Raw genomic sequence first — 27,415 nt, 5'->3', positions numbered from 1 at the left:
TTAAATTAGACAGTTCTGAACTATAAAATAGTCAGATGGTAATGAACCGTAATTATTACAACATAAACCTTTACATTACACATTAAATATTACAATATAAAGAATTTGACAGATACTGTATATACTGTTTTTAGCAACATAAAAATGTTAAATAGACAGTTATAAAAAAATGCAATCCCGTAAAACCAATAATGTTACTACCGTATTTTTGACAGTAAAGTTGTGGCATCCGCAGCTGCCAGTTTTCTACCGTAAAATGTACTTTTATTTTTTACAGTGTACTGTAAATATAAATGAATGTTATTCACTAGCAAATGTTTGTTTAAAGTTAAAGCATAATAATATTAATAAAACACTTTGTATTCACATCATAAATAAGACATAATACATTAAAACTTAAAAGTACAAAATTAGCAGGTCATAGGCTGCATTGATACAATGTCTGAAAGTTTAGGCAGTGACTTATTGCCTTGGCGGTATGAAGGCAGCTCAGGAAAACACATTTGGACAACCTAAATAGGCAGCGTAACAAAATTCTTTTTGAATTATAAACAAATAGCGCCTTTGTGGTAACTAATCAAATATTTCAAAACTACAATATACAATTAGCTAGAAATGCATATGAAGTTGTGAAAAGTGAACATTTTATATATTTGCTTTAAAACAGTGCTCAGCGCTTTCTTGGCTGCCATTTTACTTTTCCGAACGAGATCAGGCTCCCAATCACATTACCCGCACATGCAAAGAATTATGCGAAATTGAGGGAAGCGAAGAATACATTTATGCTGCTTTAAGAAATCGACCTGATGATGGTATCAAAACAGGATGTACAGCAATCATTGTATTCGGATGTGCATGGATGTCTCCCCAACTTGGGATGCAGTATTTTAGCACTTTCGGAAGCACCCAGTGAAAGAGTTAATGCTTCTTTTCTACCCGTTTACATTAACTTAAGCAGATGAGTCTTGTATAACCCTGAATGGACTTATTTAGGATATCAACAAGCTGGTTGTACATTGTCCTGCTTATTACACAGCTACTCGCCACACAGTAAGTATAACGTGATCTTTTTTCAGCTCATTTTTAAGAAATGAAACATTTCACAACATTTCCTTTAAGCCATATATTTATAAGCATAAAACTGCCCAATGAGGCTTGTTATTAATTATATGCGGTTGTTATCTGGGAGTAACAAAAAAGATATATGCCTAAAGGACCTCTCACAATACGGACTAGGCTGAAAGACCTCAGGTCAGGTGATATCCTCCTCTTCCTCCTCATTGCTCAAAGGTACTCTTACAACTTTCATTTCAAAAGATTCTCCTGTCCTCTGGTTCTGGTTAAAATCTGTCCACTTTTCAGCATGAGTCCCATCAAAATCCTGTGGTAGAAAGAAGACATTTGAAACAAATATTTCTGCTTTTGCTGACATGGATCTTATTAAACTCATTGTTCTTTAATTAATGTAGCTTTCTTACAAATCATATTAAATATACCAACCAGAGAGTCCCGGTGAGATTCTGATCTGAAAGCTGTCCCTAAAGTGTGAGAGCAGACAATGTATTAATCAGTCTCAGTAAATACAAAGAAGACCAAAGACACTGGAGCTGCAAAGCATTCTGGAAACCAGAAATCCTAATCAGCCTTTTTCTGTTTTTTCTTTCAGATTTTGGTTCCCATAATGCTTTGCATGAGGCTGTTATTTTAGTTTTATTCTGTAAAGATAAAGACTTGTTAATGTTTAATATTCATTTAACTTTGAACAAACTGTTGCCATGCTAGGAAAATTCAGCCCAAAAGCTGGGTTGTTTTAACCCAGAGTTGGGTAAGGACAACTAAGCACAGGGTTATTAATAACTTAGTCCAAATTTGACCTAACCATGGGTTAAAACAACCCAACATTTTGTATGTATATTTTGAATGTATGTTATAGTAGCTTTAATCATACTAAATAACCTCCTAATGCAGGGGTTACCAAGTTGGAGTTTAGCTCCAACAGCTAATTAAGGTGTGGCCTAATATCACATTTAAATAGTAAAGCACAATAATACACTGCTAGAGCATCAACAACACATTTAATGCAATCATTTTGTTTATACACTATAAAACTAAATTACATTTTTACTCACAGGGTGTAAAAATGGGTAAAATCAGAAGAGGTATGGTAAAGAGGCATTCAAAGGGGAAGACAACAATTCTCTGATCTTCAACAAGACGTTCACCGTTAACTGAGGATGAAAACACATTTTTAACAGTGTAATGCACAGTATAGTATCTTACGGCGCATTCACACGGGGCGTAAGCGTTAACGCTTCCCATTCACTTTTAATGGGTGACGTCATGAGTTGCCGAACTGAAGTGTGGATCCGTTGGCGCCTCGTCAATGCCGTTGCTTGCGGCAGAAGTTGAACATTTCTCAACTTTTCAAGCGGCAACGCGTGCGTCAGCCAATCAGATCGCCTTATGCTAATTACCTAGACAGAGCCAGCCAATTACGTTTATGGAAGAACGGAGCATGTGTAGCGGCCACTGTGATTGGCTGTTGGGCACGCTTCAGACAAGCCTTCCGTTAAGCGTTAACGCTTACGCCCCGTGTGAATGCGCCGTTATAATGTAGATCTGCTTATGAGATGCACCCAGCACATGCTCTTCATCATGACCTTAAAGGAACATGCCCAGATTTTGAGAATTTAGCTTGTTCACCATATCCCCCAGAGTTACAAATCACAACATATAAATAGGAAAATGTTCACGCTACTTTGTCACTCATTGGGAGCAGTTTGCTAGCTGGAGCCATTCACTTCTAGACTTTGTGCTAAGCTAAGCTAGAGGGGCTGCGTCAGACAGAGTTACAGCACGCACGGAGATGAGAGAGGTATGTATGGACTTATCTAACTCTGGGGGATACGGTGAATAAGCTAAGTTCCCAAAATCTGGGCGTGTTCCTTTAAGAATATCAATATAAAGTCTCACCAGCTTTAAATATCAAGTCTGTCATCAGTGCCACAGAGTTCACAAGAACAAGACCGACTGATCCAAACAGGAACAAAACGTTTTTGTTCCAAAACCCTGTAGAGCAGAGTGAAACGTTTTTGTAAAAAAAAATGATTGCACTTATTTACTTTAACGCGTCTTGATTTTGACTACACAGCTGGAGGTCGTAGGCTATTGGCTCCGTGAGGCCCGTTTGAAGCCCTGGCTCGCACAGGCCTGATAGTGCAAAAGCGCTATTAAGCTTTTATAACGTGTCACCTTCAACACTTTGTTATATATATATATTTTTTTAAATATTGTTATATTTGTGCTGGCTGATTTATGCAAAGTTAGTAAATGTATGCTGAAGACTGTAAAGCTTTCTGCAAATGTCTGTAAAGTAATACTGGTCTGATTATGTTAATCTAGTTAGTAGCTGTCAACAAATTTACAATTACATTTTACTTATATGCCAATAGAATTTTTTTTTTTTGGGGGGGGGGGGTAACGGCATTTCATGCATTCTGACTTTTTTAAACAGCAGGTGGCCGTGTGACAGAGTATTTTTGTGCCGAATGCACTTTGCATATTTGTCACAGGACAAGTATCAAGACTCAATAATGGCACAAAAGAAGTGTGTTTTTGGATGGAAGGAGAAGAAAGTCTTCTTCAGCTTTCCAAGTAAGCCAGCCTTATTGAATCTTCAGAGATATGAAGAATGTAATACTACTACTACTCAAGATTAACATGAGATGGGCAGAAACAATGTGTGTTATGGGAGCTTTAATAGTATTCTGTTAAAAAAATGTCTATCCTAGTACAGTATACTGTAGTATTCATTATAAAGTGAAATTTGAATTATAGTGGCTGTAGTAGAAATACTGAAACTTTGCTGTGATCAAAAAACTAATCCAGATCTTATGCTTGAAAAACAACAAAAGAAGCAGAAAGAAGAAAACGAATACTTTACTCGGATAATTGACTTGGACTTCAGAAAATATGTTCACCCACAGCGCTTGAGAAAATCCAGCCATACAAACCAGTCCTACATTACCTGTCAACAAAACCACAGCTTTATTTATTTTTAGAAACAAAAGTAAGTTCAATTAAAACATTCACTTTAAATAAGAAATATAAAAAAATTAAGTTTCAATACAATTAATAAAAATATTCACACCTCCTTTATTTCTTAGGAAATCAATGTAAGCGTAAATCATCCGCACACTCATTACACACATCAGTATCCATACCGCTTTATCTAGATAAAAAAAAACTGAGCAGAGAAAGTTAAACCACTAAATCACACATAATATCAACTACATTATATTCAACAAAGCTCACTGATGAATGCAGTTTTAATAGAGCAGATAGAATATTAACATACTGCGCTGTTGTGTCATTTTTCTGCCAGTCCAACACTTGAGTAAAAAACACACACCAGCGAGCGCTGGCAACCCTGCAGCAATTAATACTATAAAAGAGAGAGGAAGTTACAGAAGATGACAACTAATTCACTATCCGCTAGAGTCTGAAATGTTCTTGCTTACCTGTCCAGAAGCCAACAAGAGGGTAGAAGAAAAGACCGACTTGTACTGAAGGCAGCACATAAAAGCAACAGGCAGCAAGACTCTTAATAGTTTCATTGCTCTTTAGTTGACACGATTCTCCAAAAACTGAGAGCAACTTCATACAGGATCTAGCCAAATCTATCACAAAAATGAAAAACAAACACAGTATGTGACAAACGTGAGTACATCCCTCATATTTCAGCATATGATAATAGATGTAGGCCTTGTTTAACCATGCAAATATCTTCATTTTTATCTGCTTGACAGGACCATAAAATGTATCTTGTATTACAACATTTCAAATTTGATGCTTTTAGTACAATTCTCTCATACTGACCACTGGATGTTGAACATGGCACCTCATGGCAAAGAACTCTCTAAGAGGGGGTACTCTTGTATGAATTTCTTACATTAAAGTCACAAACTATTTTTGTGTGTTTTCTTGTGGTCATAAGCAACATTATTATACTTAACAATTGCTCTTCTCAATAAATGTGATTGTAAAGCTTGAATAGCATCCATCTAAAAGTTTTTGATTAGGTGAGAGAAACACAAACAGAATATGAACACAACATATTCTGGAAAAATAAGCATAAAAAACTTGTTTTTGAGTGTTTTCTTTAGAGACTACAAGTAAATTTTAAGAAAGTGTATTAAACCAAAGGCTGACATATTTAGGTTGTATTCAGTTCAAAAGTGCATAAAATGGCTTCCTCTATAAAATGCTTAACATATCTTTATGTTTTATAATGTTTGTGCATTTAAAAAAGATACACATTTGAGGTGAGTTCACTCACTTATGACAAAGCTCAGACACAGCAGGCCCAGTGATACCCAGATAAACATCACAGTGACTGTGTCGATGTCTTTAAAATGTTCTGCCAACAGAGCTAGCACAAACAAATTAAAATATATATATAAATATCATTTAAAAAAATAAATAAACAAAGCACTACATCAACTTTAACAATGTCACGTAAAGAGAATAAATTAATAGATTAGAAGTTTTTTTCTTGTGATTTAAATTATGTAAATTGAATTTGTAACCATTACTTTGTTGTAATACAAAATGTCAATATAACAATATTTATTATGGATTTACCAACCTGAAAACATTGCTACTGTGACAGCAGGAAAATACTGATCAGCATGTGAAGACTTGATTAGGTAAATAAATTTGTCTGGAAAAAGAGATGATCAAATCTTGTAAGTGTGTATAAAAGTACTGTAATGGTGATAACATATTTTATAGAATTAATTTATTGTAAAATAAAAATACATACAATCTATTAGACAATAACATTATGAGAAATCTAAAGATCTGAGTATTAATTTTTTAAAAAGTCAAACCTGGAAAATCACTGATATGGGGTGTAACCCAAAACAACCTCAGAGGCCTCAAAATATAGAGCGTACAGCAAGAGACTGTCTCAAGCAAAGATACTGTCTCAAGCAAAGATCCTGAAACCCATGAAAAAATGTTAGAATTGTTAGAAGACATGTCAGAGTATTAAGAAAATAAAGTGATAGAACTTAATGTCTGGCTGTCATTTGCATAGTCATTTTAACTCTTTCCCTGCCAGCGTTTTTTGAAAAAAGTTGCCAACCAGCACCAGCATTTTAACAAAAGTTTAAAAGCCTTTCAGAATATGTTCTTCTTTAAATATATAATCAAACAATATCAAATGAAAAAACAGACAATCTGATTTGAATCTGCTTTCATTTGTTCTCTTTTTATCACCTCTTAAATATGTGTAGGCTTTTCAAAAATAAAAAATTTTGAGCAAGAAGATGAGGTAATTGCATTTTTGTAAAAGACTTTTGTTAGAGATCAGATTCAGAGTGATGATCAAAACATACACAGAGAATTTACTGCTTTTGGATTAGTGGGTGCTTCAAAGTTTTATAAGTTGGGTAAGAGTGCCACCTGGTGGATAATAGCGGAAATATGGATTGCTATAGACAGGTTGCACGGCGACGTCATTAACTGGTTGCGCGCGCAAACGAGAGGCAGAAAGAAGAGAAGTGCATTGTGTTGTATGCTAGTAGCGGTGTCTGTAAGTCAAAATGCCAAGGAATTGTTGCGTGGAAAATAGTACCAACAGAGTCAGTGCCGGGTGCCTGATGTTAACATACCAGTAGATGAGACTATTACGTTAATAGCCTAAGGTTATAATTCATACATGTATCACAGTAACAATAAAGACAGAAAAACAGATGCAACTAAAATCAAGTTTTATTCAATAAAGAACACTTCAATAATTAAGGTTGTTGCAGTAGCGGATCAGCTCACCAATCGGGCTTTCTGCCTCCTGGATGCGCGCGCACCCTGCAATGTTTGTAAACTTGCAACCCGTTTATAAAAACTCGTCATTGGCAGAGAAGCGTTTTCTCAAAGAGATACATTTTTAGAAAGAACTGAATTAATCGTCAAATAGATTTAGAAAAATTATTTTCAATTAACATTGAAATACCTTCAGCAGCATACCAGAAGACTGAAGCCAGAAACATCATAATATTCGGGCAAAACTGAAGACAAACATGAACCAGCACCTTTATGCCTAGAATGTAAATAAAAAGTATTTGGAAAACAATGTTTCAATAAATGTCTTGTAGCTTTGTCCCAGCTGAAAAAGCATACCTTTACTATTTAATGTACAGTATGTGAGAGAGTAGAACAGAAGAGCCGATCCACATGCAGCAATACAGAGAGTCAACACCAATATATGTAGAGCTGAGAAACCTGTAACACACACACATCAGTTACACACCCCTCAAAATGCATCCTGCTTTCCTCGAGCGGCACTTAAATGTTAAAGTTTAATCAACTTGAATTTACAATTCATTTCAACTTTCTTGACTGGTGAGGGGTTGCAATAAATTATAAAAATGTAAAGGTTGAAAATAACTTAAAGGTAGTGTGCATGTGCTGGAACAAGTTTAATGTTACAGATTCTTTATTTTGTGTTTAATATAGTAACACATTTAATTATTTAATGTCTGTATTTATTTAATGTTATCCATGGCACTAGTTAACCTGTTCAATTTATTTAGGGTTTAAAGCGCCATCTAGTGGCAAGTTGATGTTGCAGTAATTCTGTGATTTCCTGTATTTAAGTGAATCAGGAAGTAGTGAGTGTTCCATGTGGACATCAGTAAAGATGGCTCTCTTTAATCGCCATATATTTGTGTAATCTTTAATCCTGCAACAGCATCACTTGTAAGTACTTGTTTGATTGACATGGATGTACATTATATTTGTATATAAATGTAAATTGTTATGGTTTAAGATTATTATTATTTATTGCATTAGCCACATTGTGTTTAGCATCATGGTTTTTCATTATTTACTTTTCAAATTGTTACGTTTGTATTGTAGAACATTACATTATTGTGGATGTTGATACAATGCTGTAATTGTTGGTAATTTGTGGACATTATTATGATTATTAAAATATGTTTATTTGTTTGTAGTTTCACTCCATACCCAAGACCATTAAACCTGTGGATAAATAAACTTCTTGTCTTCAGAGTCATGTGAGGGAAGGGAGTTTATCTGACTGTCAAACCATTAAAACATGTTAAGGACAGTACAGTGAAAAAGTGGCTGCAGGAAAAGTTACAGCTGCAGTTTGTGAAGATTCAAGTAAATTGAATGGGTATTGTGTGCACAATGGAGTCCACATCCTCACTTAAAACCAGATCATATTCGTCCGGCTCACGATCAGGTAGCTCTTCTACAAATGCTGCAGCTGCAATGGCCAGAGCAAAAGCTGAAGCAGCTAAGGCACGTTTGATGTATGCAGATGAGGAGGAAAGAATAAAGGTGGAGAAAGCCAAATTGGAGGCCAAAATGGATAAAATGGTGTTAGAGAGAGAAACTGCTGCAGCCGTAGCTGAAGCAGAAGCTTTAGAAGCAGCTGTTGACACAAGCGTCCATAGTAAACAAGATCCTCCACTGGAAACATCTCCTGTTGATGTTATGCAGCGGACATCTGAATACGTTGAACAGATGAATCTACATGCAGTCACAGAATCAGCAACAAAGACAGAAACACTCCCTCAAGATGAAACCATACAGCCTCACACAGAATTACCTGTAAGACATTCTGTTTATGCTACAAGTTTCAAGGCAGAGAGTTGCTCAAACGATGCTGAATTCTATCACATGCAACCAAAGAAAGATTCTGATCAACCATCACAATTCTCACCAGCCATGAATCCTCCTTCTAGTAATACTCAAGGTGGTAAACAGCACAGAAAGCATACACGTTTCGCCCAAAGCACCACATCACCTTTCCCAATGGCAAGTCCGTCACTTCAACCTTCCCAACAAGATAAGACAGACATTTCAGACTTTGTCAGGTATTTTGCTCGCCGTGAACTTGTGAATACTGGTTTAATACAGTTCAATGACCAACCTGAAAGCTTCAGAGCCTGGCAGCGTTCCTTTCAAAATGCTGTAAGTGGTTTGAACTTGACACCGAGTGAAGAAATGGACTTGTTAGTCAAATGGTTGGTTGGGAAAGGAATCAGCTGAGCATGTTAAACGCATGAGGTCTGTACACATTAATCAGCCATTGAGGGGCCTTGATATGATATGGACTAGACTGGAAGAGTGTTATGGTGCTCCAGAGGTTATCGAAAGAGCACTTTTCAAGCGTATTGAGCATTTCCCAAGAATTTCTAGCAAAGACTACTCAAAGCTTCACGAATTGAGTGATCTTCTTATGGAAATAGAATCAGCAAAGGCTGATGGATACCTTCCAGGCCTGTCATATCTGGACACATCTAGGGGTATCAATCCCATAGTTCAGAAGCTACCATTTAATCTACAAGAAAAGTGGTTGTCACATGGATCTGGTTACAAAGAGAAGTATGGTGTTTCTTTTCCCCCCCTTCAAGGTCTTGGTTGACTTTGTTAGTCAGCAAGCTAGAATAAGGAATGACCCAGGGTTCAACTTTTCTATTCAAACAGATTCACTTCATAAGGCAGACAAGGCTAGCTGGAAGCCAAGCAAATCAAGAGAAGTCTCAGTTAACAAGATAAGTGTATCTTCCCCTGTTCATTTTGACACAGATGAACGGAAAGCTGAGGATGCTGAGAGACTTTGTCCTATTCACAAAAGACCTCACTTACTTAGGAAATGTCGTTCATTCCGTGAAAAACCTTTGGAGGAACGTTTAGCATTTTTGAAAGAAAGAAGAATCTGTTTAAGTGTTGTTTAGCCACTACACATATAGCCAGGAACTGCAGATTTCTGACTAAATGTTCTGAGTGTGGAAGTGAGAAACACATTTCTGCACTGCATCCAGGCCCAGCTCTAAAAGTTCAAGAAGTTGCCTCCTCACCACAGCATGGCGGGGAGGAAATTTCCACACCACCAACCGAAGTGGAAGCTCATTGCATTGAAGTTTGCAAAGATGACCTTAGTAATAAGTCATGTTCAAAAATCAGCTTGGTGAAAGTTTACCCTAAAGACCGGCCTGAGAAAGCACTGAAAGTATATGTGATCCTTGACGAGCAGAGCAATAGGTCGTTGGCTCGTTTTGAATTCTTTGATGCCTTCAAAGAAAATGGCCCGGCTACTTCGTATACCCTTAGAACGTGTTCTGGAGTGACAGAGACCATCGGTCGGAAAGCATCTGGCTACCAAATTGAGTCTGTAGATGGAAAGGTTATCCTCTCCCTACCAAATTTGTTAGAGTGTAACAACATTCCTGATAATAGGGCAGAAATTCCCTCACCCAATGCTGCACTCTATCACTCTCATCTGAAGCCTATAGCTCCATTCATACCAGAGTTAGATCCAGATGCTCGTATCATGATTCTTCTGGGTCGTGACATTATCAGAGTCCATAAGGTTCGCAGACAGGTGAACGGTCCTCACGATGCTCCTTATGCACAAAAGCTTGACCTAGGATGGGTGATAGTTGGCAATGTTTGTCTTAATGGCATTCACAAGTCTACTACTGTGAGTACATTTTTCACCAACACAAAAGAACAACGACCATCCATCTTTGATCCCTGTCCAAATGTTTTTCATGTGAAGGAGAGAAACAGTAATGATTGGAGAAATGGCAATGGAATGTGTTCTATGGAGCAACTTGTTTACAATCACAAAGGTGTTCAGTTTGGTCAAGAAGTGTTTAAGGTTACCTGTGATGACAACAAAGTGGCCCCATCTATTGATGATCTGGCGTTCCTTCACATCATGGAACAAGAATTGGAGAAAGATGAAAGCAACAGCTGGGTGGCGCCATTGCCCTTCAAAGCTTCAAGGTGCAGACTCCCTAACAACAGATGTCAAGCCATGAAAAGGTTGTCAACTTTGAGACGGAATCTTGAGAGAAACCCAGAGAAGAAGCAGCACTTCTTTACCTTTATGGGTAAAGTTTTTAGTAACAAACATGCTGAAGAAGCTCCCCCTCTCTTGGAAGGAGAGGAGTGCTGGTATTTGCCTCTCTTTGGGGTATATCACCCTAAAAAACCTGGGAACATAAGAGTTGTCTTTGATTCCAGTGCCCGTCATGGGGATGTCTCACTGAATGATGTTCTTTTAACTTGGGGTGCTTATGCGATTTCGCAAGGAAGCTGTGGCCATAACAGCTGACATTGAACAAATGTTCTACTGTTTCCTGGTGAGAGAGGAAGACCGCAATTTCCTAAGGTTCCTGTGGTTCCGTAATAATGATCCATCTGAAGACATCATTGAGTACCGCATGCGCGTCCATGTATTTGGCAACAGTCCATCTCCGGCTGTTGCCATCTATTGTCTCAGGCAGTCCGTTAAAAGTGGTGAGTCTGAGGTTAAGACCTTTGTAAACCGTGACTTCTATGTTGATGATGGTTTAAAGTCTCTTCCTACAGTCAAGGCAGCAGTGGACCTGCTAAAAAACACACAGAGGATTTTAGCCGGCTCCAACTTACGGCTTCACAAGATAGCTTCTAACAGCAAAGAAGTTCTAGAGGCCTTCCCATCTCAGGATCATGGCAGTGATCTCAAAGATTTGGATCTTGGATCTGATATACTTCCTACACAGCGCAGTCTGGGATTGAATTGGAGTCTGAAATCTGATACCTTTACTTTTGAAATAGCTACTGATGCAAAACCCTTTACTCGTCGAGGTGTCCTGTCCACCATTAATAGCATCTTTGACCCCCTCGGCTTTGTTGCTCCGGTTAGTATCCAGGGTAAATTCATCATGAGAGAGCTTAATAACCAGAATGATGACTGGGATTCCCCTCTTCCCAAAGAAATGCAAGAAAAGTGGGACATGTGGAGACTTTCTCTTAAGGATTTAAGTAAGCTTCAGATTCCAAGATGTTACACACACATATCACCTTCTACAGCTACACGAAAAGAGTTATTTGTCTTCTCTGATGCATCAACAAAGGCCATAGCTGCAGTGGGCTACCTCAGATTGACAGATTCATGTGGAATAAACCATGTCGGCTACATCATGGGTAAGGCAAAACTCAGCCCTGAGCAAACAGTTCCCCGTCTTGAGTTATGTGCTGCAGTTCTGGCAGTGGAACTGGGAGAGTTCATTACTTCAGAAATTGACATACCCTTGGATGACACTACTTACTTTACAGATAGTAAGGTAGTGTTGGGCTACATATATAATGAAACCCGGCGCTTCTATGTATATGTCAGTAACCGTGTCCTTCGGATTCGCAAGTCTTCACATCCAAATCAATGGAAGTATGTTCATACAGATGAGAACCCAGCGGACATTGCAACAAGGTCCGTTTCTGCTGCTCATCTCCAAGACACCAATTGGCTACACGGACCAAAGTTTCTGAAAAACAACCCCCAGACTTTACCTGAAGAGAACACATATAAGCTTGTGGATCCTTCTTTAGATGAAGAGGTACGTCCTCAAGTCTCCACATTGAAGACCACAATGATGAATAAGAGTCTTGGAACACAACGTTTCTCCAAATTTTCCACTTGGAAGTCTATCACTCATGCCATTGCACGTCTTCTTCATATATCTCGTCAGTTCCACAAAGGTTCTACAACAGAAACGTCAAGCTGCAAGGGCTGGCATTACTGTTCCAATGCTCCAACAGTTGAAGAACTCTTATGTGCTGAAAGAATTATCGTCAAAGCAGTCCAACAGGAGACATATGCCCAAGAGTATAAGGACTTGGAAACAGGAAACAAGCTCTCCAAAAGAAGCCTCCTTAAAGGCTTAGACCCATTCATAGACACAGACGGCCTGCTAAGAGTAGGAGGACGATTAGCAGAAGCACAGATTAAGCTTGATGTAAAAAAGCCCCTTATTATCCCTGGGAAACATCACATTGCAACACTTTTAGTTAAACATCATCATGAGAAAGTCCAACACCAGGGACGACATTACACAGAGGGTGCAGTGTGTGCTGCTGGTTATTGGATAGTTGGCTGCAAGAGACGTGTTTGCAGTGTCATTCATGAATGTGTTACATGCCGGAGATTACGAAGAGAACCTCAGACTCAAAAAATGGCTGACCTTCCAGCAGATCGTGTGTCCACTGACCCTCCATTTACGAATGTGGGATTAGATGTTTTCGGCCCATGGGGTGTGGCGGCACGACGTACCAGAGGTGGTCTTATTCAGAGCAAAAGGTGGGCTGTAATATTCACCTGCATGAGTGTGAGAGCTGTGCATATTGAGCTAATTGAATTTTTAGATACATCTAGCTTCATTAATGCCTTGCGCCGCTTTCTTGCCATTCGAGGGCCTGTGAAGCTCATTCGTTCAGATAGAGGAACAAATTTTATAAGTGCTTGCAAGGAGCTTAACATTTCATCTAATCTCAACAAGACCTCTGTTAAAAAATTTCTTGTGGATCAAGGCTGTATCTGGCAGTTAAACCTGCCTCATGCATCTCACATGGGTGGGTCTTGGGAGAGGATGATTGGACTTGCGAGAAGGATACTAGATGCAATGTTCCAACAGCTTGGACCTTCAACACTAACACATGAGACACTCTCCACTTTAATGGCAGAAGTTGCTGCTATAATCAATGCTCGACCTCTTGTCCCAGTGTCAACTGACCCAGATGACCCATTCATACTCAAAAACCTTCATAATCGACAGTGGAGACAGGTACAACACTTGGCACAAACTTTCTGGGATAAATGGAAAAAGCAGTACTTAACTCTTTTGCAACCAAAAAGAAAGTGGCCTTCTAGTAAGATTGACCTTGAAGTAGGAAGTATTGTGCTCTTGAAGGATGAACAACAAAAAAGGAATGAATGGCCTATGGGAGTTGTGACCCAAGTCTTCCCGAGCAAGGACAACAAAGTTCGTAAGGTGGAAGTCAAGGTGTTTAAAAAGGAAGGCCCAAAGGTATTCCTACGGCCTATTACTAAGACAATCCTTCTTCTTACTCCTGACAAACAAAATTAGATCAATCTAAATGACTCGTGAGTAGTGACGTGTAATCCACGTCAGACGGGGAGTGTGCTGGAACAAGTTTAATGTTACAGATTCTTTATTTTGTGTTTAATTTAGTAACACATTTAATTATTTAATGTCTGTATTTATTTAATGTTATCCATGGCACTAGTTAACCTGTTCAATCTATTTAGGGTTTAAAGCGCCATCTAGTGGCAAGTTGATGTTGCAGTAATTCTGTGATTTCTGGTATTTAAGTGAATCAGGAAGTAGTGAGTGTTCCATGTGGACATCAGTTAAGATGGCTCTCTTTAAGCGCCATATATTTGTGTAATTTTTAATCCTGCAACAGCATCACTTGTAAGTACTTGTTTGATTGACATGGATGTACATTATATTTGTATATAAATGTAAATTGTTATGGTTTAAGATTATTATTATTTATTGCATTAGCCACATTGTGTTTAGCATCATGGTTTTTCATTATTTATTTTTCAAATTGTTACGTTTGTATTGCAGAACATTACATTATTGTGGATGTTGATACAATGCTGTAATTGTTGGTAATTTGTGGACATTATTATGATTATTGAAATATGTTTATTTGTTTGTAGTTTCACTCCATACCCAAGACCATTAAACCTGTGGATAAATAAACTTCTTGTCTTCAGAGTCATGTGAGGGAAGGGAGTTTATCTGACTGTCAAACCATTAAAACATGTTGAGGACAGTACAGTGCATACATTTTAACGGCATCTAGTGGTGAGATTGGGAATTGCAACCAATAGCTCACCCTTCAATTTCAAAACATACGGTAGCTGCCACAGGACAAACATGTCTTCGTCTGAGACAACATGGGGATGAAACGCACTCTGTAGAACAGTTTGTCTGTTTAGGGCTAAACATATTGATAACTTCCACATAAGGAGACCTGTGGTGTATGTAGATAAAACGCCTTATTCTAAGGCAGTGTTGACCAACCCTGTTCCTGGAGATCTACTGTCCTACAGAGTTCAGCTCCAACCCCAATCAAACACACCTGAACCTGGCAATCAAGCATTTCAGGGTTACCTAAAAATTTGAGTCAGTTGTGTTGAAGCTGGGTTGGAACTAAAATTCAGTGCCCGGTTGCATGAAACTCCTTAAGTGAGGGTTTCCCTGAGTAAAAATCTATGAGGTAAGGGATTTATTTAAGAGCGTTGCAACAAAGGTCTTAACTGTCACCCTTACCTAAGTGTTTATACTAAGTATTTTACGGTAGTCTGTGCCAAAACACGGCAGTGGAGAAGCGGTTGTTGCTATAGTTACAAAATCTCAAACCGTAAACAAATCAACGCACGCAGCTCAACAAAAGGCGGATTTGTGTACAATGAAACATTGCAAATAACAGACTGTAAAGTGCCGCATGTATAAAACCTCAAAGTAATTCAAACTTGAAGCACTTTAGATTGACGGACGATCAACTGCTATTCTCCTAATAAATGCGCATCACTTTTCTCTAAGGGATTATTTCGATCGTTAGAAATGCGCGTTGGTACTTCATTTTCTTAAATAACAATAAAATCAGCCATCGCGTGTGACGTTAAGGGACTTAAGTTTTTAAGGGAAAATAGGACTTAAGGACTTTGTAGCAACGCATAGAGACAAAGCGCAGCGCGTCATACCCTGAAAACCACGCCCACCGGGGGGGAAAGCAATCCAACCATCTCCAATGACTTTGTATTGCAAGAAGCCGCCTCCTTGTCATTTCTGGCTTATAACAAAAAACTGAATAATGCCTAAAAGCTGCTGTGTGACAATATGTACAGCTAATAAGCCAAAGAACCCAGAAATAAGTTTTTATAAGCTGTCGAGCCGTAAAACCCAGCTTTTAAGGAGAAAAAGTGGATCGCCGACTACGTTTCCCCCTATTGGACGCAGTTTTACTAATAGGAGTACTATGAAAAGTTGCCTGTTTCCATTTCTGTGTCTTTAAACGCTCGTTTTTTTGAAGTTGAAAGCTTATAAAAACGTATTTGGTTTGTTTGGGTTGTTAGATGTACACCTTGTCACATAGCAGCTTTTATGTATTAATCTGTTTTTAAGTTTAATCTGTAAATACGTTTTTATAAGCTGTCGACCCCAAAAAACGAGCGTTTAGACACAGAAATGGAAAAAGGCAACTTTTCATAGTACTTCTATTAGTAGAACTGTGTCCACTAGGGGGAAACGTAGTCGGCGATCCACTTTATTCTCCTTAAAAGCTGGGTTTTACGGCTCGACAGCTTATAAAAACTTATTTCTGTGTTCTTTGGCTTTTTAGCTGTACATATTGTCACACAGCAGCTTTTAGGCATCATTCAGTTTTTTGTTATAAGCCAGAAATGACAAGGAGGCGGCTTCTCGCAATACAAAGTCAATGGAGACTGTTGGATCGCTTTCCACCCCCGGTGGGCGTGGTTTTCAAATTTGCATAACTGCGCTCTGTCTCTATAGCAGAACTTAGGTAATACTTTAGCATTTAAGGGTAAATATTTACAGCCTTATTGGTTCACTAAGGGTTTTTCTTGCAACCCATTTTTAATTAAGGGCACCCTTGACCTTATATTTAAGGGATTTCTTAGCTTAAGGACTTTCATGCAACCGGGCACAGGAGGGTATAGGTCTCCAAGAACAGAGTTTGTCACCCCCGTTCTAAGGTAACAAAAACAGTTCATCATGTAAGGTCTTTATACACCACTGATAAATATGTCATTTATATTGCATTTCTGTCAAAATATCCTTCTAGAAGTTACACAATGCACCTTTAAGCTAATTCAACTTTATTTTTATAATTTGTAGCAACTCCTATTTACACTATGGATCCTAGACTCTCTCTACAGTTCTCTTTGTGAATTTCTGAGGCTGTGCCCTTCGAAGACCAAGTCATTGCCTTCGACGAAGCGTCCATTGAAGGCATCCAGCCTTTTAATTGTAACACACTCTAATATAAAGTGTGTAATAAAAGCCCGTTTGATATATAGCCTACTGTAAATAACCACTTCTAGTATTGCAAAAAATCAACACAGCATGTTTATCAGGTTTGTATTGTTCACTTTAACTCACCCAGTCTCTCCAGTATTACAGTTGTGTTTGCTGAAAGTCGTCCAGTAAACACTTGACAGATGTAAACTCCTTTATCTTCAGTTCTGACTCTCTTCAGTCTGAGAGAGAAGTTTCCTCTGTGGATTTCATCAGTGAAGAACTCAACTCTGTCTCTGTATTGTTCATCTGATGATTCTGATTGAGTTTCATTGCTTTGATAGAGCAGAACCGGGATTTCATCATCTTTATCTCTTTTCTTCCATGAAACCTCTTCAATCTCTTCAGGTTTGATGTGAGAGTCCACAGAGCAGTTCATAGTGACATCATCACCCACATCCGCAAATATCAACTGATCTGATCCTGACACTATCAAATATTCTAAAAGAAAAACATGAAGTATGACAGGTAAGACTGATTCAATAGTACAAGCATTGTTTTAATCAATCAAATGCCGTTCTAAAATGATCATCATCACTTACCAACATCTTTTATTGTAACCAAAGTTTTGTCAGCATCCTTGTTGCTGTAAACTTTACATCTATAAACCCCCTTATCTTCAGCTGTCAGATTGTTCAACAGGAGTGAGAAGTTTCCATGTTTAATGTCTTCAGTGAAGAAATGAGCTCTATCATGATAATCCTGATGTTGAGCCTCTGGTCTAATATCTCCATTTTGAAACAGATGAACCAGAATGTCTGAATCTTTTCTTGTCCATTCCACCCTCACACTTTCCATTACTAAGGGTGTTTCAACATAGCAGGGCAGAACCACTGAACCTCCCAGAGGAACAACCAGAGTAGCAGAGCCTTGAACATTTAACTCCAGAGTATCTGCACGTTTAAGAGAATAATTATTAATATTTGAGAATAATTTAAGAAAAAAACCACCATTTCAGACCCATTAGAAACAACAATTTAAGCATAATTTAGGTTTTTATCAGGCTATGAATGACTGCTGGTTTAAGGGGTCTGGTTTAGAATTCACTCCTCTTCTTCTAAAGGGAATGGTTGAGGGTCTTTTACCATATTTGGGGAAGATTACAGGACCATTTAGATTTCCTCTTAACCACAGATTTCTGATTTCAACACAACAATCTTAACTTTTCATCTAAACATCAACAGTTGTCAAATTTGTAAACTGATAACAAATTTAAATAAGTGATCCAACTTATGTTTTCTTAGACATTACACATTTTTCAGTTTTGGTGCATTATAACATTTGAAAATATTAAAAATACTTGTTTAAACTCAACATCTGGTCACAGTGAAGAAATGGACTCTATCATGATAATCCTGCTGAGCCTTTGGTCTAATATCTCCAGTTTGATGGAGACCGATGGGTCTAAACTGCATCATCATATTTATAAAAAATACATAAATTGTTGAGCATGACACCCTGTTCTTAATCCATAGGGCTTAATATGGAGTTGGCCCTGCACCCTTTGCAGCTATAACAGCTTCAACTCCTCTCTGAAGACTTTCTACAAGGTCTTAGGAGTGTGTTTATGAGGATTTTTTTACCATTCTTTTAAAAGCACATTTGTAAGGTCAGACACTGATTTTGGACAAGAAAGTCTTGCTCATGGTCTCCACTCTAATTCAGCCCAAAGATGTCCTATTGGGTTGAGGTCAGGACTCTGTGCAGGTCAGTCTAGTTCCTTCACACCAAACTCGCTCATCCATGTCTTTATTAAACTTGCTATGTGCACTGGTCATGTTGGAACAGGAAGGGGCCATCCCCAAACTGTTCACACAAAGTTGGGAGGATGACATTTTTCAAAATGTCTTTATATGATGAAGCATTAAGACTTCTTTTCACTGGAACTCACTTTCACTTTTGTGAGATACTAAGAGCCCAAAACGCTGTATAAGCTTTTACTTTAGCTTGTTTTCTTCAAAATGAGACTTTTTTTCACTTTTCTGTGAGCAGACATGGCCAAACAATATGTCTTTAGTGCACAAGTAAAAAAAAAATGCATCAATATCTATTTCTTCCACATGCCTGCTTTCAGTTAGATCTCAATAACTTTTGTTTAGAATGTAATTAAAGTTGATTCTTTTCGCCTCTTTACTGAAACCTAGCGGAATCAAATTGAATTTTCTGTTGGTTCATAGATGGGTTGCCTTATTACAAACATTACAGGGTGCGTGCGCATCCAGGAGGCAGAAAGCCCGATTGGTGAGCTGGTCCGCTACTGCAACAACCTTAATTATTGAAGTGTTCTTTATTGTTTGTATATAAATAAAACTTGATTTTAGTTGGATCTGTTTTTCTGTCTTTATTTTTGCAGTGTTACTGTGATACATGTACATGTATGAATTATAATCTTAGGATAGTAACGTAATAGTCGCATCTACTGGTATGTTAACATCAGGCACCCAGCACTGACTCTGTTTGTACAATTATCCACACAATATCTCCTTTGCATTTTGACTTACAGACACCGCTACTAGCCTACAACACAATGCACGTCTCTTCTTTCTGACTCTCGGTTGCGCGTAAGAAGTTATGACGTCGCCGAGCAACCCATCTATAGACCAAACCGGTAATAGGCCAAAAACTTATTAAAAAAAAACAATAAAATTCAGACTTTTTTTTGTGTTTATTGTGAGATTATGAACAAATAAAATAACATTTCATGTGTTAAGTTTATGTTGTTTCCTGTAAAATAAGTCAAGTTTTTGGAGCTCTCAACGAATGAGCTGATAAACAAAACCAGAAAGGTGAAAAGTGTGCAGTGTCTGACTATTGAAGCCACTTCCTCCCTCTGAGGTTTGTAGACAGGAAATTGAAAACCAACGTGATGATCACAAGACAAATAAACTAAGATTAAAGGGATAGTTCACTTTAAAATGAAAATTATGTCATCACTTTCTCATCCTCATGTTGTTCTAAACCTGTATGAATTTCTTTTTTTCTGATAAACACAAAAGAAGATATTTTGAGAAATGATGGTAAACACAGAGCAGTAAGTCACCATTGACTTCCATGGTAGGAATAAAAAAATATGATGGAATTTAATTGGTACCGTCAACTGTGTGCTTACCATCATTTATCAAAATATTTTCTTCATCATTTATCACAATACTACATTTTTTCCTACTATGGAAGTCAATGGTCACTTAATGCTGGGTGTTTACCATAATTTCTCAAAATATCTTCTTTTGTGTTCATTAGAAATAAAAACAAAAACAGAGAGAAAAAACAGCATGCAACATAAATAACAACAGCAAGAGAATAATTGACATCTAAAATCCATGTAAGCACTTTATCCAATGAGTAAATAAATTCCATAAAATAATACTATAACACATACCGTCATGTATCACGAAGATAAGCATCAAAATACAATGCAGGAAATTCATCTTCACGTGTATTTAGACGAAACTTGCGTGTCAAAAGAACGATTTGAAATCCGTCAATACGACACAACAAGTTCCTTTTGACTATTGTAGGCGGAAATGTGCCTGGCCACGTGTGATGCATTTTGTTGTTGTTTTGTGTTGTGCGAGTCACATGTCTTACAAGAATCAGGAACGGAGGTAATTAGAGAGATATTCAGACTGAACTTAGAAGACACACGGAAAGAACACACCGACTCAAATGATGGATGCAAATCGGTTTACTGCCAAATTTAATGAAACATCCTCTCAGTGATGTTACGCTGGAGAACACCGTGCATTCCCCATGGCAACCGCTTTAATACTTCATCTTCCGTCACACCATGCATTTCTGTCTGCACAACTAAACCACATGAGGGCGCCATTACAACATAGAACAGTTGTTAAACCAATTTCTATCTGTTACATTTCTTCTGAATCATTCACATGAACAAGAAGCAATAGGTTTGTTTTTTTTTTTTAGTTGAAGAACTTAAAGTAAACTTTAAACTTTTTCAGGAAATCAGGAAAAATCTAAAGTGCTCAGAAAAAGCAGAAGAAATGTTAGAAAAAAATTGAAGGTGCTCTTATACAAAACGTCAAAAAAAAAAAAAAGGGGGGGGGGATCCAAGCAACCTGCTGCCCAGTTTAATGTTTTTTTTTTTTAATGTAATATAGCCATGTTTAACTGAAGGCTTTTTATAACACTTTTTTAATACGAAGCCTTAGGGTCCCCTTTTTTAAAGTTTAAACTTTTCAGTTCAGTACGTTAAAAAAACTTACGAGAGATTAGTCACTTAAAAGCAATGTAAAAAACTAAGGACATGCCAAGACCGGATGTGATTAAAGATTATGGTTATGCCACCAAAATTCAACTTTGAATTGTTCCTAAAATACATGTAGAAACATCAGGATTGTGCTTTGAAAAATTAATATAAACTTGTTTTCTTTGCAGCATTCAAAATGTAAAAACTGGATCTATTGGTTAGTTTGTTGTAATTATCTTAAGTTAGTTTTAGATTAAACTAAAACAATTATTACTAAACTACATAAATGTTATGTATGTTATTACATTGATAAAGTAAAAAAAGAAACTGATTAACAATAACCCAGTCTTGATTTAAACTCTTAATTAATTTTACAGACCGAAAAACAAAAAATAACAGAAAATAAACTTGTCCTTTTGCGCCATCTAGTGGCTCCCGCGAGAAACACCCTAAAAGAGTTAATTCAAGAGCCCAGATCCGATGTGAATTTACAAATTATTTGACTTTATTGATAAAAATAAGAACGTTCATTACTATATAAAGTGCAAAACCTGAGCATTCAGTGTTTCTTATGAATGCATAGGCATAAAAATATTTTGACATGTTTTTGAAATTATTTTAAAGGGGACATATACTGAAAATCTGACTTTTTCCGTGTTATATTATATGAAGAGTTTCGTTGCAAAACGAGATGAATCCATTTTTTAACATGTCAAAACATGTTTATTATTATGTTATGATGTTATTATTTTGTTTTATGGTGCTACTTAGCTGTATTTTTTAAGTTATGAAGGTTTAAATCAAAACAAACCAGCTGCAGTTGCATTGAAATTAATTGGAATGCATAACCAAAAAACGAGATTTCTGAACAATTAAAAAAACGGTGGTTATCTCGTTTTGCAACGAAACTCTTTATATTATAAGTGCTGTAATTGGCTCCCCCAGTGCTTCTATCAACCTAGAAAATGTATAAAGATCAACCCAATAACTTCGTTTTGGTAGGCTAAACCATTCTCCACAAGCATGTGAAAAAATAGCTAATTGAAATTTGGCTCCCCTTGTGATGTCAGAAGGGGGTAATACCCCCCCTTAATCTGCAGTATCCAACCACAGCACTGCCATTTAGTGCAGAGATCAGGTCATTTGCATTCGGCACATTTTTGCTCAAGTGGCAATTTTAACATGCTATAATAAATTATCTATATGGTATTTTGAGCTTAAACAGCACATATATACTCTGAGGACACCAAAGATTTATTTGACATCTTAAAAAAGTCTTGTGAAATGTCTCCTTAAGAGATTAAATAGACACATTTTTCTGTAGAAATTAACTTCTGAAGTTATATGAAATAAGAAAAAAACGGCTTTGATTTAAAATATGAGACAACTACTTTAATAATAAATGTGTGCTTGTAAACATGGTGCACCGTACACTAGTTACACCAGTAGACTACTGAGCTTTATGCTCTTATCTAAAGAAGTAAACAACCCACTAAGCGTCTTATATTATTAAGGATGGTAAAAAATTTTGCCATTGAATTTTGCATGTTAAAATTTAAAAGCATATTTTAAAACAAAGAAACTGAAAACCTACTGCTTTTGACATGAAAAAGAGAGTCGTCACGTGCCACGCCAACCAAAAAAAAACTATTTGGTGAAATTTGTGCAAGTGACACGAAAAAGCAATTCATGCTCAAGGCATGAAAAAAAAGTTGATTTTCGTGCCATGGACACAAATAAATTAATCAAATTTTTTTGCGATTTTAACACGACTTCCTGTGAGATCAGTCTGTACGAAACCCTTCTGTCGCCAACTTACAAGAATCGTGGGGGCACTGTCTTATAAAATCAGTTTACAGCTATATTAAGCTAAGAAGTTAAAAAACAAAACAAATATATAAACAAAACAAGTGTCACTGTGTTTCTGCTTGGCTACAGAACTTGCACGCAAGTGCTAAAATATTTATCTCTGGAACAGATGAATTAAAAACCTCTAAAATAATAATTTTCCTATATTTTTAAATAAACTACGACTACTAGAAACCAACTAATTCAGCAACTGTAATGTTTCAAAAAAAGTAGTTTATGTTTTGCTTTTTTGATTCTTGAGTAAAGGATGCTATTCATGTTATTTCTTCCTAAAAAATAAAAACCAAAATTAAAAACAACTCATTTTTAGTATAACAAAATGTAGTTTTACATATTTATATGTTTAGTGTTTATCAAATTAAAAATGGGTTCTATTAAAACATCACCATGATTTCAATACCATAATAAAATAGTGTTAGTAAAATAAGCACAAAGCAACAAACTGCAAACAAAAGCAAACACCAGAAAATGATACTGTACACAGTGCAGGCTTTTGGTTCATTTACATATTTAAATATTAAATTAAAAGAAAATACATTGAAGGGAAAATAAAACACTGCGCAAATCATGAGTTAATACTGATCTGATCTCACTTTGCAGGGACACCTGTCAGAATAGGAATCTAAGGTTAGTATATTTTATATATTTATGATTTGTAAGAAAATTGCATTAATAAAGAAAACAAGTGACATTTCTGAGGGAATGAGATTTCAAGAACAGAAAGATTTGTTTTTAAATGTCTCCTCCTTAACACAGACCTTACCAGAATCTGATGGGACTCCTGCTGAAGCTGGGAACAATGATGAAGAAGACAAGGAGACCTCCTGACCTGAATCACAAAGCATAATCAGTATTGTTAAATAAAATGTAGATACACTCTTAAAATGAATGTGTTAAATTAACACATATTGTGTCTAGTTTTTAATAAACAATTAAACTGTAGTGCATGTATTAAACTATTTAACAATCCACCAAAAACAAAGACCTCAGAAGCATGACAAAAAAGTTTTAAGAGTAATTTGCTTTATTTATTTTTATATTTTTAACATTTTATAGAAGTAAGGTGAGCAAGCTAAAATTCACAAATACCATGCAATATAAATGCACGCTAAATCGCACTTAAGAAGCTTAATTTTATAGCACCTATATATAGCACCATGAAGAACCATAAGCAGTGATATAGCATCACTTGGTTCTACACAGGTGGTACATAGTGTATGTGCTTTAGCTACTTTATAGCACTAAAAATGGTTACGAGCCAGTGAACCACTTATAAAACATTTGTTTTAGAGTGTATAGATCAATGTGACATAATAAAAGTAGCCAAAAACTTTTCACATTATCAAACATCCTTCTACATATTTCTCCAGAAATGGACAGCAACTTCACATGGCACACTTCTATTACAGAAAAATTAAAAGAAAACAAATATACTGTATGAATTCTTTCTATTAGGCATAGAAGTAACAAAGAACTACAACTAATTGGAGTGAAAAAAAATTGGAAACAAATATTTTGTTTAGAAACCACAGATGTGCATGGTGTTTAGCGCTACCTATATACAATACTGTGCAAAAGTCTTAGGCCACCATGCCAGAATTAGATAAGTTGTTTTTGCAATGTTATAGTGATCATATATATTTGTTTCAATTATATTTCACAGGAAATGTGTATATAGTATTTATAACTGTCAAAAATGTAAACTGATGTGTCAAGTTTTTAGGGTAAACTTCCCTTCCACTTGAGCAATAACAGGAAACTGCAGAATCTCTTAAACCTAAATGAAATTAAATCCTCATTTCTCATTTTAAAGAAATTAGTCATTGTACTTCATTCTGCTCAAAAACACACAGTGTTTAGTGCCAAGAGAGGTCAACACTTGTACATATTTCCTGTATTTTCTGTTTGTATCTTAATAAAATAGATTGAAAAATAAATATGGATGGACATTAAAACTTATAAAACAACAAGTCTGGTGGTGGTGGCCTAAGACTTTTCCAAAGTAATGTATATGAGGACATTCTAGTAAAACTTGTGTTTATGTAAAAATATACTAACTGTTAAGTTTTCATTGTTCTCTTTAGCTAGTAAACTATAGATTTAATATGCTAAATGGGCAGTCTTAAATAAATGCGCTGTCTTAAACACTTCTTTTCTCGCTTTTTCAGACTGCCATCAGGCCAAAACTATCAGTCAGACTAAACTTGATTTAGTTGAAGAAAGATGTTAGAAAACCTCATCATCTTGACATCATTAATCAATGAGTAATTGTTCCTTTTTAAAACCAAATACTGTAAATTATGAATGCTGTGAATAAAAATATGTATTTGAAATTTATTGTTTTTGCGTCTGTTTAAACCAACTTAATTTAGTTGAAAAGTTGAAAAAATATTTTTGGGGATGTTACCAATTGAACAAGTCTAGTGTACTGATCCAACTGTTTACTTTTTACATCATACTTAAAGTGTACTAAGCATACCAAAAATTTTTCCACTTTAGCACATACTGTAGAAGTACACTAACAAGTGTACACTTTAAATTGTGTTCACTTATAAAAATACACTTAAAAACTTAAAATATACTGCCAAATTAGTTTTCCCAAAAAAAGCACTCTTCAAGTTACGACTTATTAGTCTAGCTGGAAGTATGTAAAAATATACCAAATCATTTGCGTATTCAAAAATGATACATCACTTTCATTTTTTTTGTACATTGTACACTTATAAAACGGTTAGTTCCAATCCTTGATTCTGATTGGTCAATAGCTGTGCTTTATTCACAATAAAACACGGTTATGACCGCTTTACCCAACAGTTCTATCACTGCGCCCTTAGCAACACCTTTGCAACCACACGTATCATTTTGAGAACGGTTTGATGTTTGTATGTGAGCTTTCATGCATATTATAGATTGGAACGTTGTTGTTCACGGTCAGGGACTATTTTTTCTAATGGAAGGAATGCTTTTATTTTTTACTTCATGAAAGTTGCACTAATACATTTTTTATTTTAATATTGTGTGGTAACTGTTTTATAAAAGCAAAAAAGGTACTCGAGGCAAGTGCTGCATTGTAAAATAAGCAACGGCGGAAGGGGTTGTGGGAAACGCCCTTCAGCCGTTACCTATTCTACAATACAGCACAGCCTTTCGTACCCTACTGCTTACATAATACATATTTCATGTACAATATTGTTACATAAGATAAATTAAGGTGGCAGTTAAATGGTTCAAAACACACACAAAAAAATTACCATATTGCATTTAATCTAAAATAAAAGTGTGATATATTTGTCAGTAATTACAATTAATATACATTTAGTTGTTTGAAAACATTACATTGAATTCATATTTAAATGTATTTCCAACAGACATTAAAGTGTATTTTAGTTCACATAAATTGCATGTTAGTACATTGAAAAGTACACTTTAAACGTATTGCACAATTATATATGTATATGATATATGACTATATTATTAGTTCAGAACACTGAAATGCAAGTTAACCAGTTCTAAGATCTCAGTAAAGCAAATTAAAACATACCAAGAAAACTTTACACAAACAGATTCTGAATTTCTTATTTAACCATTGTTCACAAATTCTATATATATACGTTGGCAAAGTCGCAATCAATGGTTGTGTGTCTAATTGAGAATCATGTTGTTGATCGATAGAAATGCCAGCACTTCAGATCTAACCATTTTTTTTAAAGTTTAATGTCATTAGACATGTTTGCAACCACGTCAAATGGCTTAATTCGTCACTTATCTTATTCTCAAAGAGGTCTTATTTACAAGTAGAGTACTACTTTTATTTTATTTAATCAGAGACTAAAACCTTAATTTATGACTACCATGCATATATCCTACATACACTGTAACGTTTTACGTAGTTTAAAAGAAAAATGCATAGATTTTATATTAAAAGTAGATTAGCATTATGAGGAGTTTTGTGATTTCCTATGTGAGATGCTAAATGGTTTTGCATGTATGACAAACTTTCGAGTTTGGATTTTAAGTCATTAATCATAAATATGTGTGATGTTTTAAGCCTGGATAGTTTTAAAACTTATACCAGGTACAGTGTTATGTTGTTGCAATGGTGAAAATATGTGCATTATATGTTCATGCCTGGGAGTGAGTGGATTTTAACTTAAAGTAATCTGTGTTGCACAATTTTAGTTCTGATGCTATATCGGGAGGTCATATAATGAATAGTTTATTACTGTGAGATATGACCCCTTTAAGCATTATCACACCTATCACCTGCATTTCAGGTTTATGCCTGTATTTGGGCTCAGACACGTCTCTAGTATCTGGACTCTTAAGGAGTCATAGAGATCCACCTGAAAGGGAAGATGTTAAATTGGGAATTTTCTGTTATATTTGACTATGTTGTTTCAGT

General features: G+C 36.2%; 1 protein-coding gene across 2 annotated transcripts; it reads right to left on the bottom strand.

Annotated features, from left to right (window-relative positions):
- Positions 1–1,923: 1,923 nt before the first annotated feature.
- On the bottom strand, positions 1,924–20,459 carry LOC129426095 (uncharacterized). Of its 2 annotated transcripts, none has more exons than XM_073857762.1 (14): positions 20,314–20,459; positions 17,477–17,827; positions 17,019–17,375; positions 7,183–7,284; positions 7,016–7,102; positions 5,892–6,002; positions 5,648–5,722; positions 5,339–5,431; positions 4,521–4,679; positions 4,358–4,444; positions 4,151–4,246; positions 3,944–4,027; positions 2,974–3,069; positions 1,924–2,228 (listed from the first exon to the last, which is right to left on the bottom strand). In XM_073857762.1, exons 1-14 carry the CDS (start codon positions 20,360–20,362, stop codon positions 2,122–2,124), a joined length of 1,854 nt encoding a protein of 617 aa, XP_073713863.1. In that variant the 5' UTR covers positions 20,363–20,459; the 3' UTR covers positions 1,924–2,121. The 2 variants fall into 2 exon arrangements, with proteins under 2 accessions (XP_073713863.1, XP_073713864.1); XM_073857763.1 differs by having other exon boundaries at positions 5,892–5,984.
- Positions 20,460–27,415: the final 6,956 nt, after the last annotated feature.

This window comes from Misgurnus anguillicaudatus, chromosome 19 (assembly GCF_027580225.2).
Source record: "Misgurnus anguillicaudatus chromosome 19, ASM2758022v2, whole genome shotgun sequence".
Classification (NCBI taxonomy): Eukaryota; Metazoa; Chordata; class Actinopteri; order Cypriniformes; family Cobitidae; genus Misgurnus; species Misgurnus anguillicaudatus.
This window is presented reverse-complemented; position numbering and strand designations above follow the sequence as displayed.

Bases quoted from the DNA above. Each gene is read 5' to 3' on its own strand.
- LOC129426095 (XM_073857762.1), bottom strand. From the start codon at position 20,362: ATGAATTTCCTGCATTGTATTTTGATGCTTATCTTCGTGATACATGAC. The intron at 4,247-4,357 runs GTATGTTAATAT...TTCTCTGCTCAG, and splicing joins AAAAATGACACAACAGCGCA to TTTTTTTTTATCTAGATAAA. The intron at 3,070-3,943 runs GTAAAGTATTCG...TCTGCTCTACAG, and splicing joins AGTCCAAGTCAATTATCCGA to GGTTTTGGAACAAAAACGTT.